This window comes from Acinonyx jubatus, chromosome E1 (assembly GCF_027475565.1).
Source record: "Acinonyx jubatus isolate Ajub_Pintada_27869175 chromosome E1, VMU_Ajub_asm_v1.0, whole genome shotgun sequence".
NCBI classification, from domain to species: domain Eukaryota; kingdom Metazoa; phylum Chordata; class Mammalia; order Carnivora; family Felidae; genus Acinonyx; species Acinonyx jubatus.
The window spans coordinates 49,407,864-49,433,329 of record NC_069397.1 but is presented as its reverse complement, the minus strand read 5'-3'; the positions used below and the strand labels follow the sequence as shown (position 1 = coordinate 49,433,329).

General features: G+C 42.7%; 1 protein-coding gene across 3 annotated transcripts in view; it reads right to left on the bottom strand.

The window, feature by feature from the left end:
• Window positions 1-11,168: 11,168 nt before the first annotated feature.
• Window positions 11,169-25,466, bottom strand: part of MAP2K6 (mitogen-activated protein kinase kinase 6) — a 116,004-nt gene continuing 101,706 nt past the window's right edge. For all 3 annotated transcript variants that reach the window (XM_015086889.3, XM_027048047.2, XM_027048049.2), the window contains exons 11-12: window positions 22,883-22,928; window positions 11,169-16,580 (exon numbers count right to left, since the gene is read on the bottom strand). In XM_015086889.3, the coding sequence (XP_014942375.2) occupies window positions 16,503-16,580; window positions 22,883-22,928 (124 nt within the window). In that variant the 3' untranslated portion in view covers window positions 11,169-16,502. The remainder of the gene's footprint in view (window positions 16,581-22,882; window positions 22,929-25,466) is intronic.

Below are 25,466 nucleotides of genomic sequence, written 5' to 3'. Positions count from 1 at the left end.
ACTGACATATGCGTGGTACTTTCTCTAAGAATTAAATAGTATAACAAAGTATATATGTTTTTAGGGTCTCAAACCACACAGATTACTTTCTTAAGTATTTGATAAATTGCAAAGACATTTTTGCTTAAAATTATTTTTATGTTTTCAGTATTTATATCCCAGCAGTCTATAACATTTTATTATCTGTTGCCTAATCTTCGTAAAAAAAAAAAAAAAGAAAGAGGAAGGAAGGAAGGAAGGATGGAAGGAAGGAAGGAAGGAAGGAAGGAAGGAAGGAAGGAAGGAAGAAAGAAAGAAAGAAATCTACAAGTACTGAGCTGCTCTTTTTTGATGTATCTTATTTCAATCTTAATAAACACCCTGAAATTTTCCTTCAATATACATTGGATTTGCCATTTCAAAAGTGGTTATGTCACTGTTTTAACCTCATAAAGCAGGGTTTGCAGAAGTAAAACGTGTTGCTTTGATCACTGTATGAGTATGTAAGCAAAGCTTTTAATCTGATACACAAACTGAAAAATACGGGCATTTGTTTGTGACATGGAGATTTGGCTCTGATGTATAGTCCTGAGCATTCGGTCAACAACAGCCGACCGAATCTTATTGTGATGGATTGGGGTGAGTAGTCTAGAACACCTTCATACTTGAAGTTGTCTGCTCATGTTTCCTTTACATACACTTTTGTTGAATCTTATTGGTGGAAAAAGGGTTTGAGCAGAGGACCGTATTAAGAAAACTTCATCAACTGATAGTGATGTAGCAGACATTGCGTAAGTGCTCTACTGTGACATTCCACGGAATCCTCAGTGACTCTCTAAAGTAGGTACTGTTATTATCTCCATTTGAAGAAGGAATCAGTTGAGGGACAGAGAGTGGAAGGCATATGTCCGGGGTCACACAGCTAGTAAGTGGCCGAGCCAGGGCTTTAAACAGCCTGTGTGGCCCTGGGCTGGTGCCATCTTCCTTGTTTCCATACCCACTCAAGCCCCATCTCTGGCTCACTTCCGCTATTTAAAAATATTTCCTCACCCATTTTCTTAGCACTCTCAAATCATAGTTCAACGCGCGTTATCCCGTCAAAAGGATGCCATGAATCATAGGTATTTTTGCACACAAACAATTTTCAGATAAGCTAAAGTAAAAGTCACTGGCTCCTTAATTTCTCAAGAAATTGCTTACATAAATGAACAGAATTCGTGTTCTTTGTTCTTGGCAGGCATTACCACTTGCCCTAGGTTTGTGGCTTGAAACACACCCAATCTATTCTTCCTTATGAGCTATAGTTTAGGGAATTGGAGGCTTTGGCATATCAGCATTTATGTTTATCTCCAGCCGTGACTCATTTGGTTCCAGTGAACGAGTCCCAAAAGCCAACCAGCTCACGGAGTGCACAGCCCATCCAAAGATCACTATCTGACTAGTGAGACCAATTTAGCCACTTTATGGTGGAAGCTGTGAATTGTTCAGAAGTCTTCTAAAGCACACAATGTCACTGGCTTGACTTTCCTGGCTGACAAATTGGAGAAGCCAAGAGACATGGCATGCTCTCGATAAACAGTTCTGCAGCTGTTGAAAAGGTCAAGTGGTTTAGCAAGTTCTTGTCTAAGAACAGCTCTTTGCCTCTCGGTCCGTGGGGTCACTCCGGATCAGGGGAAAGCTGATTGCTCTTAGCTGAGTTGAGCATTCTTAGGCAAGTAGCATTAAGCTCTGAGTCTGCCTCTTGCCCTTTCTCGAGGGACAGAGAGCCACCATTTGCCAAGGAAGTTTCTGACTGGACCAGCAGACCAGCAGTGCAAGGAAACCAAAGATGAGGTGCATCATGGCCCAGATAAGACCAGGAAGTTGGGGAATTTGGAAACAGTGGAAGCGCTAGGCCGTTCTCTAAGCTTTACAGTTGCTACCCACTAAAGCTCCTTCTCTAGAAAGGCTACACAATGTTTGGCATCCCCAAAGCAGCATTCCATTTACAATCTATAAAACACTTCTATCTCTAACTGATGTAAAGGTGTTCAAGCATGAGGGTCATTTTTTCCCTTCATGAGACTAGTTTTCAGTAATTCTGCATTGGACCCATCATCAGAATACCTATACATTTACATATACCTGAACACATATAATCCTCCATCCACTGTAGACTTTCCATTTCTAAAGCTGATGATCACTTCCAGAGGCATCTTGTTTGTCTGGAGTCCATGTTTCAACATGGTGTCCATGTCGAAAGAATTACAACATTTGCGGCCTGACCACGGAAACTCCAAAATCAGGTGAGATGGATAGACGGCTATCTCTCCAACTGTAATGTGAAGGTGAGTCCCCTGGAGCAGGGCTGTCCTCCAGGCTCTTCTCCGCATTGCTAGCTAGCTCCTGGGCGGTGGCACCGATGCCATAGCATTGAGGAGCAGGGACATAGAAGGCGAACTCGAGGGTAGAGCAGAGCTTCTCCAAACCAGTGTAGCTCCATCACCCCTGAAAAGGGCTTTCAGAGCTAATGCCTATTGAGTGATGGATGCTGAATGGCAGCTCTAGCTTCATTCAGACTTACTTACATGGTCATAAATGGTTAGGGTGCCCACTAGACTAACCAGAAATTCTGCTAGTGTCCATTATAGCCATTGCATAATCATTGCACCAAGACTACAAGGGGAAAAGAAAGCAATCTTTTGCTTCTTAAAGGCAGACACCAGGGCACCTGGGTGGCCCAGTCGGTTGGGCGTCCAACTCTTGATTTCAGCTCAGCTCATGATCCCAGGGTCATGGGATTGAGCCCGATGTTGGGCTCTGTGCTGAGTGTGGAGCCTGCTTAAGATTCTGTCTTTCCCTCTCTCCCCGGCCCTCTCCTCTGATCACATGCTGTCTCTCTAAAATAAAAAAATAATTTTAAAAACAGATTTTTAAAAAGTATGCTCTGTACTTTTCCTCCAAGTGCTTCCTCCTGATAATTTTCTTTCCTCTGTGGCTATTCCTGAAAGACACTCCTTATGCTCCAATTTACTTAAGAAATATATCACCAAAGCGCCATTGTGTGGACTGGTCCCCACACTGAAAATTCCTAATTTGGGTCATTGCCAGAGAGTCTGATCTCTTATGACTGAAGCTGGGGAAGAGTGGGTGCCACGGTAACAAAATGAGACAGCCGTGTTGAGACAAGTAAGTGAAACCATTGCTGATGTTCAACCCTGGTGGAAATGTTTAAGGCCCTTTAGCTTTTTAAAACTTCTCCAAGACAATAAGACTCATGCATAAATATGTAAGAATAAGAACATGTATCAAAGCAATCAAAAAGTAAATAATCATAATTTCCACCTATGGGGACGCAGCTAAATATATATGTGTGTATATACATACATACATATATATATATATGTATGTATGTATATACACACATGTTCACATATATGTATATATACAATACATACATATATATGTATTGGAATATTAGGCAGCCATCAAAAATGGTGATACCATCTACATTAATTGACATAAGATGCCTGTGGTATAATCTGGAAAGCAAGACAGATGATAATAGCATAATCCCATTAAGATGGTGTATGTGTGTGTGTGTGTGTGTGTGTGTGTGAGAGAGAGAGAGAGAGAGAGAGAGAGAGAGAGAGAGAGTATAGGACAATATACTTTAAAGAACTTATTAACAATAAGAGCACTTGGGTGGCCCAGTTGGTTAGGTTAAGTGCCTGGCTCTTGATTTAGGCTCAGGTCATGATCTCACGAATCTTGGGGTCGAACTCCAAGTCAGGCTCTATGCTGATGGTGTGGAGCCTGCTTGGGATTCTCTCTCTCTCCCTCTTTCTCTGCCCCTCCCCCTCTCGTGCATGTGCTCTCTCTCTCTCTCTCAAAATAAATAAATAAACTTAAAAAAAATAAGGAAGATATGAACTATTCACTCGGAATTGGGGATAATGTTTATTTTCCTGCATGTATTCTCTAAGTTTTCTCCTAATGCATTATTTTTAAAATAAAAATCAAAGCCATTTCCACCTGAGGAGAAAACAGCTACTCAGCAAGTATTCATGAGCCCTGACATCTGGGGTGGCAGGGACATACTAACAGTTTCATGGGTCATCAAGTATCAATGTTCTTTTTTTTTTTTTAATTTTTTTTTTTTAACGTTCATTTATTTTTGAGACAGAGAGAGACACAGCATGAACGGGGGAGGGGCAGACAGAGGGAAACACAGAATCGGAAGCAGGCTCCAGGCTCTGAGCCATCAGCCCAGAGCCCGACGCGGGGCTCGAACTCATGGACCGCGAGATTGTGACCTGAGCCGAAGTCGGACGCTTAACCGACTGAGCCACCCAGGCGCCCCAAGTATCAATGTTCTTGACACTTGTCTTATTTTCATTCCGACTATGGCTTCAGACTTTCAGGCAGGGATGGCTACTTCAGCCTCTACGGGACAACGTCATTGACCAAAGTGCTTGCCTTGACAAAACTGTGGATAATAAATGAATGGAAAACTAATTCCATCATGAACGTTAGTACATTTCTTGTACTGCCTCTGGACCTCCAATTTAGGAAACAAGGAATGAGATCCATTTTTAAAGGTCACGAGTATATTCTAACTGTATGGGACTGGCCAAGCATGTAGCTAGTCTTCAAAATGCCCCACCATGAAACACAGTCCCAGTATTCTGCCTGGGGCTTTTGGAGGACTAATTTGGGGGAAATCTAATTTGGATGACTAATTTGAGGGGCTGTGAAGAGCCCACGGTAGACACATAGACAGGCTGCCTGAAGGAGAGATGCCTGATCAAGCCCAGTCCAGCCACCCCTGCCCGGCACCAGACAAGTGTGTGAGGACACCCCCAGTGGCTCTTGCTTCAGCTGCCCAACTACAAATGCATGACAGATGACAAGCAAGAACCACCCAGCTGAGCCCAGCCAACCCACAGGCCTGGGAGAAGTAGTAATAAGCTGTTATCTTCATCTACTAAGTTTCAGGGTTTGTTATGTCACAGCAGATCGTCAAATGACCAAGGCAAAACCAAAGAAGCTTTTGTTACTAACCCAATCATTTTCTCCACTTTCCAGTTTAATTCAGTTTCCTACAAAATCTTGAGTAAACAGGAGCTCAGTTGGATGGGGGCAACTTAGTGTTGGTCAACATGAGAAGCATGCAGAAAAAGCAGGCATTATACCCATCGAAAGGAACAAAACTTTAAGATCTGATATTTCAATGTATGCAAATAAGGAATGACTACAGAGGACCGTATAAAATACTTTCATACATGATGCCTGAGAATACGGTGTTTGATGCCTTCCTCCTCCACGCACCCCCACCCCTTATTAAGATAAAATTCCCAATGTCAAGGAAGCCCTATCATTGAAGAAAGATGAACGATTCAATCTGAATACAGTAGACAGGCAGGACTTCCAGATCAGTATAATAGAGTCTCAGCATTGGAAAATACTTAAGCAACATACGCAGAAGTAGGGTGAGTCCTCCACTTCAGACTCTCAACTCTGAGATGATATCTGTCCAAGGTGAAATACTAGGGGATTTAAAAGGAGTCTACTGACTCAGCAACACAACGTGTTTGGGCAATAAGCAAGACAGAGGTGCACCTCTGGGTATAACTGGTGATCCACTCGAAATGGTAACATTAAGATCTAGCCATTCCTGTCTAAATTGGATTAATGTGGATGCTCATCAAATAGTTTTAGGCACTCAGCTTATAGGAGAAGCCTGAGAACGCTGCAGACCCAACCATATATACCCGAAATGACATTTTCTTTCTATCCCAGGACGTCCGCATCACAGCATGCCTGATGATGTAAAGCAAATTTCCTAGTATTATGCACGCTACAAGGAGGACTAGGAAAAATTCAAATGATTAGTTGGCCTAAGACTTCAGGGTCAGAAATCTGTAGAGACATAAAGTCAGGGCCTTGCTTCTTTTCATTTAAGCCATTTGGACCCATCCTTCCCACAGCCATCAAATTGTAATAATGTAATATTTGGCCTTCACTTCTAACCTAGGAATACTGACTATAAGAAGATTGAGTCTGAAGTTCGCTACCATGGAAATGGCTTTGTAATGAAGCTTCAGGACTACGACGCTGTTGTCTTGGTATGCTTTGCTCCGTTATGTTTTGGAAGTAGGGCGATAGGAATGGGAGAAGAAAGACAGAATGAATCATTCAAGCCAGTTTTTTTCTTTTTTCCACCTGCAGGGCTTCTATACGTAAAAGTGGCATATCCCTGGAACAAAGAATTTCCATGCACAACTCAATTAATATACAGACTCGCTGCACCTTTTAAAATGTCTTTTATTGGTTGTACATTTTCTTATGAGATCAGCACACCATTTCTTTCAAGGACACCTTGCTCCTGAATACGTATGCTATTTGTCCTAGCTATGAAAGTCATAGCAAGCACTTTGGCAAAAAAGAGGTGGATGGGTGTCTGTTGCCATTATTACTGTCTTCTCTCTCTTCAAATTGTTGTTCGAGTCAGTTCATAGATCGGCACAACATTGAACACAACACACACAGTGTGAAGTTTTACATACACACGCACAAGCATCCGGAGACCAGTTAGAGTCTACGGCTTGTTCCTTCCTCCTCAGCAGCAGTATGAAACTGAAGAATATCCTGAGATAGGAAATCAAAGTGTAAGCTCCTCACCAACAGAGGAGTCCAAGTTTGACTTAATGTCCCAATTTCATTTTCCTTTTGAGGTCACCATACGAACCATGTAACAACCACTTAGTTCAACATCTCAGCCATTTCCTTGGTCAAAAACAGATTCAGTGAACTATTCTGTATCACACCAGAACTTTACTCTTCCTTTACTGTGCTCTTGGATCAGGAAAGAGATGGGAAATAATAGTTATTCTTTTTATAAGATACCATGATTGGAAATCTCACCATAGAGTGACCTATAAAAGGCAAAATTACCTCCACCTTTGGCAATTATTAGAATTCCTTGTAGAGTGACTGACAGAGGCCAGTCATCCAGGCTGTTACGTATGAACCACCAATGGTATTTGCATGAAAAGATGGATTTCCCAAGAATAAGGATCCAAGAACAGGTGGCTTCTCCAAATGTTAAAACAAACACGCTGTCTTTAAAGCCACCTTCAGTATATTTCTGGTAACTCTGTCCAATCTTAACCTACATCAATACCAATGCTTTCATCTACCCCAAGTCCTGCACGGTAGCTATTTCCTTGGCTTCAGGAATTCTGAGATAACATCACCATTTACGATAAGCAGTAGTTCAAAAGAAAACAACAACAATAATGCACACGATCTGGAGAACAGGAAAACAAGGCTAAAGTAAAAATGCATGGTGGCCACCAAAGCCAATATGGCAAAGTCAACAAAAGGCATGCTTCCCCATAAAACAGGTATTTTTAAATACAATCCTAGAGCCTGACTGAAATTATCAATTGATATTCATAATTTTTCTTTCCTGGACAACGGTGAGAAATGCTTTCGCCTTGAGAGAGCAGCCCTGTACATTTCCTTATAGGAAAACAGATGAAGTACACCCTCCCCAACTCCTTTCCCTCTGCAGCTCACAAGCAAAACGTTCCCAAGGCCAGAGCATCAATTTCCCAATCACCTCAAAGGCATGGAAACATTCTACCACATCCTTCAGAGGCCTTTACTTTATGAACTTCTAATGAATTCCATACTCTCCAGTCCAGTCTGCCTCATTCATAAAGAGAAGATATTGCCATCCATAAAGAGGAGATGATTTCCACCAGGGAAAGCTAGCAGCATGTTCTACAGAGCAGGAAAGATGAGGGAGTCAGTCAATGACGGAATCCACAAAATGGTAGTCATTCTGCTATTTCACACTTTCCAGAGACACAGTGTTGGAGATGGGGTTTTGAAGGATAGGGGTGCACAACCTCTCCAATCTCCTTGCATCATATTTCAGGTATTAGGAAGAGTTTGCAGGGCCTAACGAACATATGGAATTACTTCCTTCTTAGCATCAAGGGATTGTAGAGACCAGACATGTTTCCACTTGCCCAACAGCTGTCTTTACAATCAACACGGCTTACAAACAAATGTGGGGTACAACACAGGAAAACAATCCATCACATATACAAATAAAAAAGGTCTATCATAAAATTCACACCATGTAAGGGAAAAAAGTGTGTGTGTGTGTGTGTGTGTGTGTGTGTGTGTGTGTGTGTTTCCTTACAAAGACCAGATTAATAACTGGAAGCAGCATTTTCAGCAATGAAACTGATGCACAAAGGAATCTGGGGAAACCCACCTACTTTACTAAAATTCTTATAAAGTTCAATTCCATACAGAAGTTACATCCTGCACTCCATCAGGCTTTTCACAAAATATATAGAAAAATGTTCGTGTGTTTAAACAAAGACTTTGAACTACATCCTTAACACCTTTTTCAGCTTTAAGTGACTTAATGTGATGATTCTGTACAGCAGAAAATATGTTGCAATGGCGGACGTTAATTACGTCATGAAGGCATTTTCTTTTTCCTTTAAAAATACCCGTTATTTTACTAAAACATCATTTTGGCCCCTATAGAAAATCACTCCACTCAAAAAATAAATTTGAAACTAAAGAATAAACCAAACACGGGGAAAATATGACAGATAAATTGTCTGAATTTTCTTAATTGAACCTCCTCCGGTGGCTTTTTATGCAGAGATTGGCCAAGGGCTCCACAAATTGTTGCCAAATGTAGCTTTATGACACATACAGAGTTCTAAAATGGGTGCTGGAACCCCCCAGCTGTTCAATTGGGTTTAGCGGCTAAAGCACCGTTATCAGAATTCACCACAGACTCTGTGTGTGTGGAAGCCACCTGATATGTTTCAATGGATGCCTAAGGATCCCCTTGTGTTCAGTTCAGGACAGATAACACCACCTGTTTTCAGCTTCCAAAGGCTGTACCAGTTTCCCCTGACCGATCTTCACCTGGAACACACAGCGAGGGTAACCGTTGGCTTGACTCTCAGATGGGACGCTGCTCTGTGCCAAAATCATACAAAGAACTTTAATTTTTTCTAAATGTCAATAACCAAAATGACAACTCCTGTTCCTGAAAACATAGAAATGTAGATATTCCACTGCCCATCAAGAGCCCCCTCTTGCCCCTCCTTGCCACTGAGATCAGATTATTTGCAACCGCTTCTGAAAAATAAGCAATTCAAGAGTCTATATGCGTGGCCATCCCATATCGATGTTTGCATTTTCTTTCAAATGATTCATGCTCAGAAATTTAAAGAAATGTCCCTCTCTTTTTGCCCTTCTACCTCCAAGCCCTGTTGGCATACGGAATACAGCAGAAGCCAGGGCTGCACAGACAGCATTGGCTACAAAATTTCCCGGGTTCTGTGGCTGCTTCTGGTCTCCAAGTAGTGACTTCATCCATAGTCCCCAAGCCTTTAATAGCCACAGAGACTTAAGGGGAATGATAGTTAAGTGAAGGGGGAATGATACCAGTAGCCAAATATTCTCATTGGAGGTTGATGGGGCTTTCAGATGGCCATCACACTCTTCTCTCTTCCCCTTCCCTTCCTGACCAGAGACCCCCACGGGCACCACTCTACACAGTCTGGAAACCACTTGGTGCCCTCGACACCTCCCTCCACGAGTACTGAACACAAGCAAGGAAGACAATTTGAGATGGGCAGAAAATAAAACTACTTTCCCACACCAGTCCCTTCTTCTGAAAACTCAAACTAGCTTTGAGCGTTATGTTTTAAAACTATAAATTCTCCTCTTCTGATGAAGACCTGTGGTGTCTTTCTAAGAATATTCACCATCCTCTGTCTCATGGAAAAAGTATGTTCATCAGATAGCCTTTGGTGTCCACCCTCCTTAAAACCATCAGCCACCAGAACTAAAGATGAAGGGGCTCAGCTTTGTGTTTGCATTTCTTTACTCAGAGTCTAGCTCATGGGTGGGTTGCATGCTTTCAAAATAATACCACTCATCATTTATCTTTTTTTCTGGGTGTCATCAGGTTAAATGAGCGACTCTGTAGCGTCAAGAACACTAGGGAAACAAGAGAACATTTTCTGAGATCCAAGCCAATGCCACTCTCTGAATCTTCTTCTAGTTCAGTATTTTTAAGGAACAAAAATTAATGTTTGCCTTTTTGACAGGTTTTTCCCATAGGAGATCACGTCCATAGGAATACTGAAAATAAGTTAAGCGATATACCTGTCTGCCATTTTCTTTTTTCAGCGTGCTCCTCCTCGGGGACCCTGGTTAAGCACTGCTCTCTGCATGTATCTTTTCTCCCCGCCCCCAAACATAATTTCACATCACTGTTCAGCCTTAAAGCCCAAAGTCTGAGGACAGTCTCCTAAGGCAGGGACCTGACTTGCTTTGTTGAACTAGCTTGCAGACTCCAATACGAATGAACGTTAGTAGTGACCAAATGATGCTACCTGCTCATTTCTGGCCACAACAGAATATTCCTTAAGAGGAACAGATACCCAACCCAGCAATCCTTTTTTACAGGGTGAATGGAAAGTTCGCTGTAAGGTCTTACGTTCAGAAGGAGGGTTTTGCTACAAGTCCTCTCAGACATCGCTTACATTCAAGATTCGGGAACAACAGAATCCAGGTAGGCAAACCAAAGCAAAACTGTTGGTTCTGAGTTCTGCCACATGAAAATGGTTGGATCGGTTCCTTTCCACAGAAGCATTCAGTCAGCCCAGGTCCTGTGTGCGTGGGCGGTGGAAAAACAAGCAAATGCGATCAAGGAAACCAGGAAAGACAAGGCGGCCCGGTCGAAGCCACAAACTCTGGGGACTATTTAGGAAGTTCCGTTTCCTACATTAAGCCACAAGTGCATGCCTCAACTTTCCCGGGCTTTCCCTGAAATCAGTCTCCAGGTCCTAAGAGCATTAACCTCATTCCTCGAAAGAGACCCTGAGTCCCAGAAAGACGTGGACCCTGGGAAACCCTGTATGTGTCAGGAGGAACAGCCCCCAGAGGAATCTTTCCATGCTGACAACTCTTGAGACAGAAACACAATGCACATCTCCAAAAATCTCACTCTAAACTCCCAAGAATAGAGGGCTCAGAGTCCTAGTTCAAATGACAATACAAATGATGTCAAGATGCTGACAGTCCCTGGGAACTGGATTGGATATTTTTTAATTCTATTAACACATGTTTGTGTCAGAGGTGGTATTTTTTTCTTAAAAAAAAAAAAATCCCTACCACAAAGTCCTTGACTTTCCTTTGTGTTTCTACTTAGGGCCCAGTCCCCTTCACGTCAGATAGGAAAAGAGCTTTTGGAGAAATTTTGCTTGAAAAGGGAGTTTGAGGCAGGAGCTAAAAAGATAAACCCCAACTTAGGCGCTGATTCCAAATGACTCCATTAGAAAACTTGAGGTGGGGAAATTATATTTGCATAGCTGTCAACAGTGACTCTCTAAACCCCAGCAAAACGACACAGCTTCTTTGCAGATACCAGGAACAGGTGGTGAGTGATATGTCTGGTGGCAAGGTGCTTTCCCCAGAAGGATGGTTTCATTTTGAAGGCTCTGGAATTCAGGTTTTGTTTCCCAGGGCGAAGAGAAAACTTTCTGTCAGGTAAATTGCCAGATCAAATACTTAAATATGCTCTTTAAGAGTTTCCAAGCAGCCTTCTACGTATAATTTATGTTTGCCTGATGATGCAGCAGGAAGAAAACTGTTTCTGAATAACCAAGCAACTGCAGCTTTAGGTCAGCTGTGTTGGACTATTCTGGAAGAGGAAAGTGGAGTTGGGCACATTTCATTGTGTAGCGTTCCTACAGCAAAGAAGGGACAAGGGTTGACCAAAGACAAAGGAAAGGACAGTTGTGCTGGTCCCATGGGGAAGGCAAAGCTTTCACTAGAGACTAGGGGGCCCAGGAACTCAACAAGGGACCCAAGATAATCACATCAGAAAGGAGGCATTTTGCATAAGCCCCTTAGAATAGAAATTCAGTGAGGATTAAAGAAAGGAGTAAGATAAAGCAGCCTTGTCTTTCCAAGTCCAAGGACAGTACCCAAGGGGTGGGCCCAAGTCTCCTGTCACAGTGAGAGCCTAGAGCTCTGTGTCTACCTGAGAACATGAATTTTGACCCCATACTTATCTTTCTTCCTTTCTCAAATGATGGCCAAATAGAACAGGGGGATAACCTGGAAGATTTTAAGACGTCTATCTGCCTTCTACTTCTGACGTAACTATGGCCTCCCAAATTTTCAAATCTTAATGCAGTTCAGGAAAAAGGAAAACCCAAGGATTAGTGTCTGGCTTCATGATCCTCCCTGCACAAGCATCACGTCCCAGAGAGAAATAAAATGCAAAGCTAAGAGACAAGAATGCCGTTGATGTCTGAGAGAAGAATGCTTTTTATTGCCAAGTTGAAGTACGTTATGCCGGCTATTGTATGGAAACGGAAAAAGCAGGTGCTCAATTTCATCTGAGGAAAACTGTCCCATTGGCCTCCAGGGCAAGGAATACTTACCTAAGAAAATTAAGAGGCAATTTCCATGGGACTGAACAGTCTCCACTCTTCCCAAATTCGTTTCTATGTCCATCTTCCTGATCTGCCTCAACAGCTGAGCTGAATACTAACTAAATGGAAAAGCTCTATACACATATTCAATCAATTGGAGTTTTGCATTCGATGCTCTAGGACTGGTATTGGCAAACCATAACCTGTGGGCCAAATCCAGCCCATTGCCTGGTTCTGTAAATAAAGTTTAGTTGGGACACAGAACCACGCTCATTCATTTGTGTGTTATTTATGGATGCTTCCATACTGCAACCCCAGACCTGAGTAGTTGTAACAGACTAATGCAACCCAAAGCCAAAAATATTTCCTATCTGGCCCTTTACAGAAAAACTTTGCCAGTCTTGGTCTAGAACGTCACAGTCCACATTCTGCAGAGCAGAGGTTATTGATCCTGCGGGGTCTATAAACTGCACTCCACTCCCCTCCCCTCAACAAAACATGTTTGCAAAACTACGTGTTCCATGTACCATGTGCGTTTTCCTAGGGAAAAGGTCCTAGCTTTCAACAGATTCCTAAAGAAATCCAGAGTACCCCAATTAAAGCCAAAGAAAACCAAAGAGCATCTTTAGCTGCCAGCATATTAACAGTGCTAAAACACACACACATGCGTGCACACACACACACACCCCTAGACAAGAGGAACACAGACCTTCTACAATAAAATCTCTCTTTTTTTCTATTCTAATAGGGTTGGTTTGATAGCTTCCACCTCCCAGATTTTACTCTGGCATTTTTCCACCTGAATATGTAAATTTTCAGGGGTCCAATTAACAACTGCATCTTCTATTTGCTCATTCAATAAAAAATGGAAGGTTGCTTTTAAGCCAGCAAATCTCCCTCTAAGTCATAGAGAGGCATTAAGAAGACAAAATCCCCAGCACGATAGAGATTTAATTCATTTTACTTGATCTGACCAACTCCAATGAATTTTATGAATCTATGAATCTTCCCTTCAAGGCCACAGGCAGTCACATCACCAAAACAAGCATTTTTGGGGGGGGGGGGGGGAATCAGGAACTGGGCGTCCATTGCACTTTTAAGCCAAAGATTAAGCATTTTGTTAGACGATTTTGGGAGAAACAGAGTAGTTTCTCTGAGCAGAGCTAATGAAGCCTCTTGGTCAAGAAAAGCATTTTTAGTGTTAAAAACTATGAAAACATTAGCCCTTCTCTGTCACTTTTGTGACTACCTTCCAAAGACACTAAATCAAATGCACTTGGAGAAGCCAGGGGTCGCGTTAGTCTCAGGGCTGGCTTCCTCAAATGCTGAGGCTAATGAGTATTTCATGTCCTAGACTTGGACGTCTGACATTTCAGGACTAACAAAGAGCACAGGAGGGTAGGACCACAATTAAAAAGCTAATCAACCAAAGGTAACCATAAACAATAATAATGCTGATGCACAATGAGTGGAGTAATATAGAGGGTCGAGTGACCTGTGTGTATGTACAGGAGACCTTCCAACTTATATCAACTTAAATATGGTTTACACATCTCTCTCTTTATTTTAAAATTAGTTTAGAACTTATAACATGGTTCACACACACACACACACACACACACACACACACACACATACACACACAGTCTAGAATTCAGACGCGTAAGTCTAGCAAGCCATTCTACTTGAGCACATAAGATATCTAATCACCATGTTGTACATCATTTCTATGGGGACAACGTATTCCAAGTTCCAAGTCAGTATTCCAGGAACACGCCCTCTCTGATGTGGCGTGTGAAATATGCCAATTCCCAGGCCCCGCCCTGGACCAATGAAATCCCAAACTTGGCACAGGCAGTGTTCACCAGCTCCCAGTTGATTCCAGTGTGCATCAGGTTGAGAACCATTGACAAACTTCTTCTCTGTCTCAGTACGATTGTTTTGCAAGTTTGGGCCCTGGGTTCACAAACTGGAGAGGCGAATGCATGAGAACACACTCGGTTAAGAATATTTCTAAGTAGAAACCGCACTGAACAACAGGTATGAGTTGTCTGACTCAGACCAGAACGAGGTTTTGCCTTACATAACTCCGCCAAAAGCTGTGACGGAGGGACCTCTGAGTTTTCTACTACTTGCTTTTTTCATTAAACAGATGAAGAAAAGAAGGAATACAGTTGTGATGTTTTTTTCTCTTGGTCTCAACAAGGGAAACCGCCCAATTTAGTAAGGTAGGTGAGAAAGAGAATGGCCATAATCACTGGGATAATACACTTTTCCCGGCTGGAAGAAGATGAGGAACAGAGGTAGCTTTAAAGAAGATGAAACTACATTTGACCAAACAGGTATCTCTTGGAACTAGGGATACAAAGAAGTGTACGGGAGGGCCATACTCACTCTGGGCAACTGCTCTGAGCCAGACAAAAGACAAGAACAAGGGGAAAATGCAGACACAGAAAAACTAACGACTGCATTTCAAAATCTAAAAGGGAAAGAAGAGAAGATTTTCAGGAGGAATAATCTCCATATCTGTGAACTTGAGGCAAAGAAAGAAAGAGAGGGAGTTCTCTTCTTCCTTTCTCATCAAAATTCTCCATCGTTGTCCTTCAAGAATAGCCTCGTGTAAACCCAACGTCCAAAAGCCACGTTTGCTGGTTATTATCGGTTTACAGCTTCCCTGCATCAATTCACTCACTTTTCATCAAGGAACCTAGAGAACCTAGGGCCATATTTAGTCTTAAGAAAGAGCTTTCACTGCTTTGTCCACCTGCCGGGAACCCATAATGGCACTAGCCTCCTACGGAGGCTCCTACCCCGTGCTGCTCTGTGCTACTGAAGTGAAATGTGGCCTCAACCACTGGCAATCGGGCCGTCTATTCCTAGGAACTAATTCAACCTGCCCCATTATCTCCTATCCTGTCAAAGAACTTTTATTTTCTTGTATTGCAGCCCTCCCGTCAATAGTAAGGCTTCTTTATTGAACAAGGGGGAAGAAGAGAAGAAAGCAAAAAGCGCATCTTAACACAAAGGCAAACCTTGGGGCTTACGCATTGTAAGGAGGGACAGAAGCACACGAAGGCACCAATTCTCAGTGTGGTTTGACATGACATCTCCTCTCAGAACTGACATATATCCTCCTCGCTAAGTAGAGATGTCCACAGAAGCCACTTGGCGGAGCTTGGGACTTATCAAATATACACAGGCACACATGTAGAAGGGTAGATAGGTGATAAAAAACTGCATCAGGAATCACATTCCATTAATACCACAAAGGCCAAGAGAACCCAACTCGTGACTCTGAGATGCGACAAAAGTGATTTTATGTTTCCCAAAGTTGGGGAAAGGGTATGACTGGGATACCTCACCACTTCACCTGAAATATGTGGTTACTACCCAGGAGTTGAGCAGAAATCTAAGGACGTGGCAAGCAGCCACAACAGCTGAACAGGTGTTTTACAAAGAAGAGCTCCTCACTGTTATTGTTATAATACTCTTAAAGATGCATATTAAATAGTTTCCTCTGGACCACAGACACGACTGAACTTAAAAATAAAAGCCCTATAAATATTGCCAACCCAACCTTGCCTCTTGTATCTCCCTCCTTGCATAAAATGGAATCTTTTCAACCAAGCACTTAAACATAAATATTAAAATAATAAGTGGGACAGACTACAGATCTACTTACAATTTCATCACTACGGTAGCACCTTTTGACCAGGGCCAATGCATTCGTTTTATGAAGAACAAGAGAAGTCTGAGAAGCTTAAGGACTCATATGACACATCATTAAATATTTAATCACCTTTTTAAGTCCTAAGCCTTTGCCATATTTCATCCATCTCGACAGTTCACTCTATACTATAGATTCCAAGGCCCCCTTTGGAGGGGAAAAAAAGGAAAAGAAAAGAACAGAAAATGGGGGAAAACAACCTTCTGAGAGGCAGGATTAAATTATCTCAAGGATAAGTTTCTATTGGTGCTTTAGTGAACCTGCTTCACCCTGTAAACCCACCAATCCACAGGAGGGCCAACCAATTGAGTCCACGGTATTTAGTCTCCAAGAATCAATTTTACAAAAGATGCCACGTCTGTTGCTTTGGATTCGTGTAGGGTGAAAAATGGATGTTGCTGCAAGAGAAAAGAGGAACACATGGTATTAATATTCAGCACTGACAATACATGAGATTAGCAACTTAACAGATGTGTTTGGTAAACAGATTAAAGTACCCCTATTAGGATTAAACTGGACTCTTCCAACCTCTTCCCAAGTCAAGTATACGCCTAGTGATGAGGACATTCTAAAGATAACTTTTATGAAAAGCCTCCCATTTTGATATGTTTCTGCTCCAGAGTATTTATCAAGTATATGCCTAGTGATGAGGACATTTTAAAGATAACTTTTATTGTAAGCCTCCCATTTTGATATGTTTCTGCTACAGAGTATTTATTACTTGGAAAATATATGTAATTAGGCTATATAAACCCCACCTATGGTAAAAGACAAGGATTGGCAAAGACAGCCCGGACTCTGATTTACAAATAACCCTGTCCCCTACAAAGTAATTTTAGACTGACACAGTGGTAAAATAATGAGAAATTTCATAGATTTATGCACACTGATTTCTCAAGAATTGGATAGCAGAAGGAGAAACCAATTTTTGTAGCATAGTAAATGGGCAAAGCATTGCTTTCCCTTAACCCTAGAGAGCTGGTTTGAACTGAAACAGTTAACAAAGCCACTCCCTAAGCCACATCGACAGCCACGAGTTGTACTTATGTCTCTCTTAATGAAGAGTTGATCCATCTGGAAAATAATGCAAACTGCCAAACTCTAGGTATGTGCAGAGAAATTCAACTTGGAGATTAAAGATTGAAAAGAAAAAAAAGAAAAAAAAAGTCTCTATTCATGCAGCTCAGATTAAGCAAACTTCACAAAAATGCCATAGCAGGGGCGCCTGGGTGGCTCAGTCGGTTAAGCGTCTGACTTCGGCTCAGGTCATGATCTCACGGTCCGTGGGTTCGAGCCCCACGTCGGGCTCTGTGCTGACAGCTCAGAGCCTGGAGCCTGTTTCGGATTCTGTGTCTCCCTCTTTCTCTGACCCTCCCCTGTTCATGCTCTCTCTCTCTGTCTCAAAAAATAAATAAATGTTAAAAAAAATTTTTAAAAAAAGCCATAGTGAGCGCAGGCATAGTGGGTCCAAGAGGCCACACAGTGGAACAATTCTGAAGAAAATGAAGCCATTTTCTCTGCACCAGCATGACCCTCCCCCAAAGGCACAATTTTGTTACAGTAAGTTCCCAGGTGTCACACTGGAACCTCACACCTCTAATATAAAGGAGATACATCAACTCACGAACCATAGTTCTAACAGTGGGAAACAGAATCCAACAAACAATCCAAAAAGGATGATTCCTTTGGGTAGAACCTAGTGCCAGTGTCATCTTCCACCTGTCAGGTACACCTTCCCTTCCGTCATGGCCACCTCTCTCATTGTCTGGTGGTATTATTTTCAGTGCCTAGTTGAGCCGCTAAATAGGAGTGTTTCTGCACGCAGACATGTAGACGACTTGCTTCGTTTCTCCCTGACTTTGGGGATGTTAGTTTATCACCTTCATGTTGCCCCAGCGGTAGGTTTTCTCACTGTATGTGTTTTAAACCTGACGGCACAGGGCTAGATGAGCCAGCTGTGTGGGGAACTGAATGCCCACCCATTGAAGGTTTAGGAAGCCATGCAAATGGGAAGAGAACAAAGGAATGAAACCCAAAAGAAGGTAGGTGGTCGCTGGTCAGTATCGTGACTCAAAACATGGAAAAGAGGCTTTCTGCTTTTGCGCATCTAGAAGATACAGGTTGGGTGTTGGCTCAGAGCCTTACCCCCACCATATTAACCAAAGTTCTAGATGCCGGGTCCTGCGTCCTGAGCTCCTTACCCAAATACATAGCACAGTTACTTCCGATTACTAACCACTTATGCAGCACACTTACCAAGGGCTTTACCATCATGCTTATTAGCTTTCCCACATCCTCTGACATTTCGAGATCTCTTAGTGTACTTAAAAGTTTTTACTGTCAAAACAGGACATGTCAAACCTCAGATTGTGTCCATGACTACTGCCGATGCCTGCCAGCCCTATCTTGCCTCTGGTTCTGCTCTGGCGGTTAGCTCAGTGAGGGTAGCCTTAGTCTGTGAATGAATCGAATGACCTAAACCGACGTCTTTAAGAAAAAGAGTCCTCAGGCATCTTTTAGCATTCCCGGGCTGGGAAAATGCTGTGAGAGTCAGAGGACAGGGGGAGGGGAGGACAGGCCGGCATGTCAAAATGGAAAGTGTGACTTGCCTTCTTGTGTGGGTTTTGAGGCTGTAAAAGGTTGGGAGAGAAGCCAGTCCCTTCTATAAGCAATAGACTAGGAATAGCAAGGCCAGCAACTCGGAGATGAGCAAATGAGGCATCATGGATTCCTCTCCCCAGGCTGCGTTTTTCTAACAAGGAGCCAGCTACAGCAAGGGAGGACATTGCCAATGGTTGTGCCTGGAGAAAACATGGAGATCCGAGAACATACTGCCAGGAGCACCGGGGTGAGCCGCAGTCACCAATGGTCACCATATCTTCTACACAACACCTCGTCCCTCATGACTATCATTTCCTATGGGTTCAATCATCCTTGCTCAGCACTTTGATTCAATCTAGAACTTCCCAGGATATTCAAAGAACGTAATCACCTCCCTGGGCAATCATCTGCATCACCTGATTATCATTTCTGGTGGTTATCATCTGGGATTGGGGGGTCAACAATCAATGTTCCAGGGGCCAAATGTAGCCCACTGCCTATTCGTGAAGTAAAGGTGTATGGGAACACGGCCACACCATCTGTTTACATATTGGATAGAGCTGCTCTCACACTAAAACAACGGAGTTGAATAGCAGCCCACAAAGCCGGAAACATTTCCTATCTAACCCTTTACAGAGCAAGCTGGCTGGTCCCCACTCTAGAGGAACAAACCCTACTGAGTCATGTCCCTCAGTGGGAGTTTGAGAGAACAAGGAGATGATGGTGAAGCACGTACACCCTCCATCCCAGTTAGGGGAAAAACATGTGAGATTTCTATAAGGGGTACATGTCTGGGTTGGTGCCTTAATTATACTGTCCTTCACCTGCAAAAAGGATTTTTTTCCCCTTTCTTCACCAACTCCTACAATGTAAACAATAGTCTCTCAGCATGTGTTTTCCCAATGCTAAAGTCAAAGAGTTCGGACTCAGATTTTCCACTTAAAAACCTCAATTCCACAGGAAAGCAGGGAGCAGTTATAGCCTTAAAAGGCAAATCCATTTCCAGTCACAAAGGCAAATGCCATAAAAAGAACTGGGGGTGGGGGGGGGAGCACATGACCTTATAACATTAATACGTAGACCATAAAAGACCACAGCATTAGAACATAATGGAAAGGTGGAATTCAACATCACTCGCTCATGTATACGAAGCTAGAACTCAGCATTTTTTTTCCCAAATGTGTTTCACTGAAACCTCTGATAAGAGGCCCCTCGGAAGGGAAAAAAATGTTCTGCATTTTAAACAGGCAGAAATATATAGAAAGTGCTCTTCTCCTTCTGAAAATAGGGACAAACAAGACAACTTTAAAATAGGAGTACAGGCTTCATAAGACACCCCAGAAATCACCCCATGTCCATTGCACTTTATGTGAAATTAATTTTAAAATGCTCTGGAGGTTGCATAAGTATATCCAAAAAGGGTAGCCAGGACTGAAAAGGCCCCCGACTGGCTATTAAAAATATAGCCAGAGAGGAAATGTCCAGCCCAAACAGGTGGTATGCTAAGTTTTCTCAAGCAATTACGCATCCTCTTTCCTCCCTCCACTGTGGGTCACAGTTGAATACAGCCAACAGAATGCTAAGTCCCAGGGGATGCCTTTTTTATAGGGGACAATTGCTGCCCCGAGGAGACCACCTTTTCTATTCTGGAACTCTCCCCAGGGTTCTTTTATGGTCCCTCAATCGGAGAATGGTTCAGACTGAAATCAAATTTTAACCAACAGAGCTGAAAATCCATGTGATTGGCTGTAACCATCACCTATTGTGTGGATTGGCTTTCTGTAAGTCTTTCTGGCTTGACATCTCCAAGCTATACTTTCTCTTTCCTTTTTTCCAACTTTACTGGAATAGAATTGGCTTATAGCATCGTGTGAGTTTAAGTACACAATGTGGCAATTTGGTACATATTTATATATTATGAAATAATCACCACGATAATACTATCCATCACCTCACACAGTTAGCATTCTTTTTTTGTGTGATGAGAACCTTTAAGATCTAGTCTCCTAGCAACTTTCAAGTATGCAACACAGTATCATTAACTATGCTATTAACTATTAACGGTGCTATGCACATTCCATCCATGTTGCCACAAACAGCAGAATTTTTTTTAAGGCTGAATAATATTCCATTGCATGTGTATGTGTGTGTAACAAGTGTTCTTTTCTTTTTTTAATGTTTATTTGAGAGAGAGAGAGAGAGAGAGAGAGATTGAGAGAGAGCGAGCATGCAGGCGCATACACAAGTGGGTGAGGGGCAGAGACAGGAAGACACAGAATCTGAAGCAGGTGCCAGGCTCCGAGCTGTCAGCACAGAGCCCGTGGCGGGCTGGAACCCACCAACCACGAGATCATGACCTGAGCTGAAGTCGGATGCCCAACCGACTGAGCCACCTAGGCGCCCCTCGTGTGTTCTTTATCCATTCATGCACTGATGGGCATTTACATTGTTTCTATGCCTTTTGCTACTGTAAATAATGCTGCAGTGAACATGCGGATCCAGATGCTTCCTCAAGATAGTGATTCCGTTGCCTGAGACATTACACCCAGAAGTGAGATGTCTCGATCATACGATATTTCTATTTCTCTTTTTTTGAGGAACGCCCACACTGCTCTCCATACTGGCTGTATTAATCTGCATTCCCAGCAGCAGTATACCAGGGTTCTCTTTTCTCTACCACCTCACCAACACTTGTTGTTTCTTATCTTTTTGGTAACAGTCATTCTAACAGGTGTAGTTTGGATTGGCATTTCCCCGGTGACCAGTGATGACGAGCATCTCTTCGTGTACTTGTTGGCAAAAACCTCGTGGGACTACTTCAAACCAAAACCTTCTGCGCAGCAAAAGAAACAGCCAATGGAAGGAAATGGCAACCCACACAATGGGAGAAAATATTTGCAAACCACATACCTGATAAGTGGATAATATTCAAAATATATCTTAAAAACTCATACCACTCAATCGCAAAAAAAAAAAAAAAAAAAAAAAATCTGATTTTTTTTTTTAAATGGGCAAAGGACCTGAGAAGACATTTTTCCAAAGAAGATATACAAATGGCAGGTGGGCCTGGGTGGCTCAGTCGGCGAAGCGTCCGACTTCGGCTCAGGTCACGATCTTACGGTTTGTGAGTCCGAGCCCCGCGTCGGGCTCTGTGCTGACAGCTCAGCGCCTGGAGCCTCCTCCAGATTCTGTGTCTCCCTCTCTCTCTGCACCCTCACCCCCCGCTTGCACTCTGTGTGTGTGTCTCCCTCTCAGAAATAAAATAAAAATTAAAAAGAAAAAGAAATGATGTCAATGTTTGCTCTTATTTCTACCAAACAAAACTTCCTTCCCCCGCTAAAATTAAAACCTTGATACTTGAAATAAATCTAGGGAATGGTTAATGCAAATTAGCAAATAGTCAGAATTTAATCATTCCCCCCCCAAGTGTGTTTGAACATACAATGAGATAAACGTTCCCAAGTTTAGGTGTTCACCATCTATGCTAAAGAACCATGTGTAATTAGCTCAAACTTGGGAGTTACCACAATTTCAGAGAATCTATTTTTAGACAAAAATTCTGAGATCCTATTCTCACCCCCCTTCTTTTCATAGTTTGTGCAAATGGTAAGCTGTGAATGCAGAGGTAGGACAATGGAAACTAAGAAGGCTTGGTGAAAACCAGAAGGAGAAAACAGTCTATCCCCCCTAAACACTCACCCAAAAGAATTCATCCCAAATATGTTATCAAAACCTGATGAGTTGTCCAGCACTTTTTCCCCTCATTACAGAAATCCTTTAAATCATGCTTCCCTTCATTTATAAGTGGTGGCTCTTGGTATCATAAGAACTTGAAAATATAAATTTTTATAGGCATCTAGTGTATATGATAACCAGTTTACCAACGTGGAAAAAATTACAAAGCAAGGCGACCCGCCCCAGGTCATGCTAAAGAAGGGTTTAGGAAGCACAAAGGACTCGACTCTTGTTTTCTTGAATTCACTTCCATGTCAATGAACCAGCTCCTCCAACAAGGTTGTTTGATTATAATTTGGGTCTTAGTCACTCTACCTTTGCTAGCTGTTGGTCAGGACAGGTTTACGCTGGGAACCATACGTACCATAAGTTCTGGATACGTTGGCCGTTCTTTGGAATTCTTCTTCAAGCTTAAAGAAAAAAATGAATCACATTAAAACCTAGGAACCATCTGTATTTTCACTAGCCTAGGACGTCAGAACCTGCAGAAGACTAAACGTAGCCAGCTTTAAAATGTATTGAACCCATAAATCTCCTGTCTTGACTTCCCCCTTTTGTTACACCTTTAAAATTAGGTTTTAAATCACTCTCGGTGTACCTTAACAGGAAGAAGAGGTGTGCGTGTGCGTGTGTGTGTGTGTGTGTGTGTGTGTGTGTGCTGCATCCTTTGGTACTTTCAAAAAGTATCCTTTTGATACTTTACCAACAACGTACAAACTAGCTCTCCTGATCTACAGCCATTATATTCCAAATTACAAATCTACTTTCCTTCAAAAGAGCTTTCACTCACCCCTCCCCCCGGGAAAGAAATTGGCAGGTGTTTCTTACATTACATCTGTTATCTCTTCACTCTCTTCAATGCCTGGTTCTCCTGGCTTCCGGTTCCCTTGAATGTATCATTTGCTTTTATATATTCCTAACCGAACCCACCTAAGATAGAAGCAATACCTCCATGAAATGTCTAAAGTAAGGCTACTTGTCTACAACCTCCTAGCTAATGAAAGAGAAAACACCCTCAGTCAGTGCCTAAGCAGTTTTTCTTCTTAGAAATTCTCTGTGGCCGTGCACGATTGTCCAGTGGCTCCCATTCTGTATATACAACTGCACATGTACACAAATGTCTTAATAACGTGTGATACCGGAGGCAACAGTAACAACAACAGTAACTTCTTACTGCAGTGAGACCAACCCTTCCCCTCTATCCTCAACCCACCCCTGTATCCACCCATGGCCTTAAAATAGAAAAAAAGAAAATAAGCAGTTTATTTTGGAATTGGAATCCCAGGTTACAGAATGAAGAAAAGGAGGATCCTGGAGACTGTGGTTTGCAAGGCAACCTACAGACTCCTCTGCCCACGGGGGCACAAAATCATACATGAATGGAAAGGAAACTTAGCCTGGCATCGAAGTAACCAAAATGTGACTGATCAGTAGGTAGCTGGGATTTGTGCTAATGGATCATTTTGAGCAGATGGGAGCTTATATGTGTGACATGAGCTCTGCTCCTCCCCAAAGGCTAATAACAACGGCGGGGGGGGGGGTGTCTCGGGGGGGGGGGAGGCGGGGGTGGAGGGACAGAGCCATAAGAGAGCGAAGTCACTGAGACGCTTTGAGAAACTGTGGTGTAAAACAAAACGAAATGGGAAAAAAAGAGAGAGAGAGAGGGAGAAAGCTTTTGAACCAAAACAACTTAAAACAGCCTACCAGTTTATTCCAGGCAATGCTGTGAGTAGAAGCCAGGGAACCTGAGACAGGGTACAGTAGATGTGAGCAGAGAAGTTTCAACCTGGGACTGAGGGCAGATCTAGGACCTAGTGACCTCAGTAACCAGACAACCTATGGGAGAAAGTTTCGTCTCAACTGAGGATAAAAATAAGAGTGGATTAGAAAGAGGAATTATCAACTGTCAAAATCAGGTCGATATGAGAAGGTGTGCCTGAGTGAAATGAATGAGACCTTGGACCCTTGGACTCACTTATGACTTTGTATCTATATCCTTCTGGATCTCTATAGATATGTATGTATCCTTCTGTATCTCTATAGATACTTACGTATCTATATCCTGAGGTTCTATAGTGCTTTACTGCCGGTTCTCAAATGCAGGTGATTTTGACCTCTAGGGGATACTTGGCAACCTCTAGAGGCGTTTTATGGTTGATACAACTGGCATCTAATAGGTAGATATTAGATGTGGCCCAGGATATTGTTAAACATCCTATAATGCACAGCACGGTTGCCCACAACAAAGACTGATCCAGTCCAAAAAGTCATTAGGGCTGAGGTTGCAAACCCTTGGGCTACGTGTCCTAGGATATTCCTCCTCACTGCTGCTGCCTTCTCTCTCCTGCTCAGAAATGAAATTCACTTACAAGCAGCCCCAGCTGTCTCGTCTGTCCTTTGCACACATTCTCAACACTACCACGTCTCTATCCCCGAACCCCAGAAGCAGAAGTTGTCTCTAAGTTCAAGAGCTCGTTCACCTAGATGGAAACACAGGAGGAGGAGTGTGATCCCAGGAGCGTGGCTGATTTGCACACAGACCATAGTGAAAAAACAAAAGGGCTAATGCACAGAAGCCTTGGGTTTTCGGCTACCGTTCAAAGCCAATCAAAAACCAGAAAGTCTTCCCCCAAATCTGAACAATCTAACTTCCGAAAAGCAACAATGAAAAGCTCAGACACAGCATTAAATCCACGCTCGCTAGTCACCAGCTTGATTTCAGGTGTCTCTACTTAGACAGGAATATTAGTCAGCCATCAGGCCAGGACTCTGCATGGACTCTGTTAACATCCTCCTTGAGGACCATCAGCCACCTTCACATCACCAGCTTCCACCGGTCAGCAAGTGAACCAAGGGAATGACAGGAAAGGAAGCTTCTTGCTCAAATGTTAGAACAATGGCCACTTCTACCAACCAGAGATCTTTGTGATGTTGCTGATTTTTGAAGT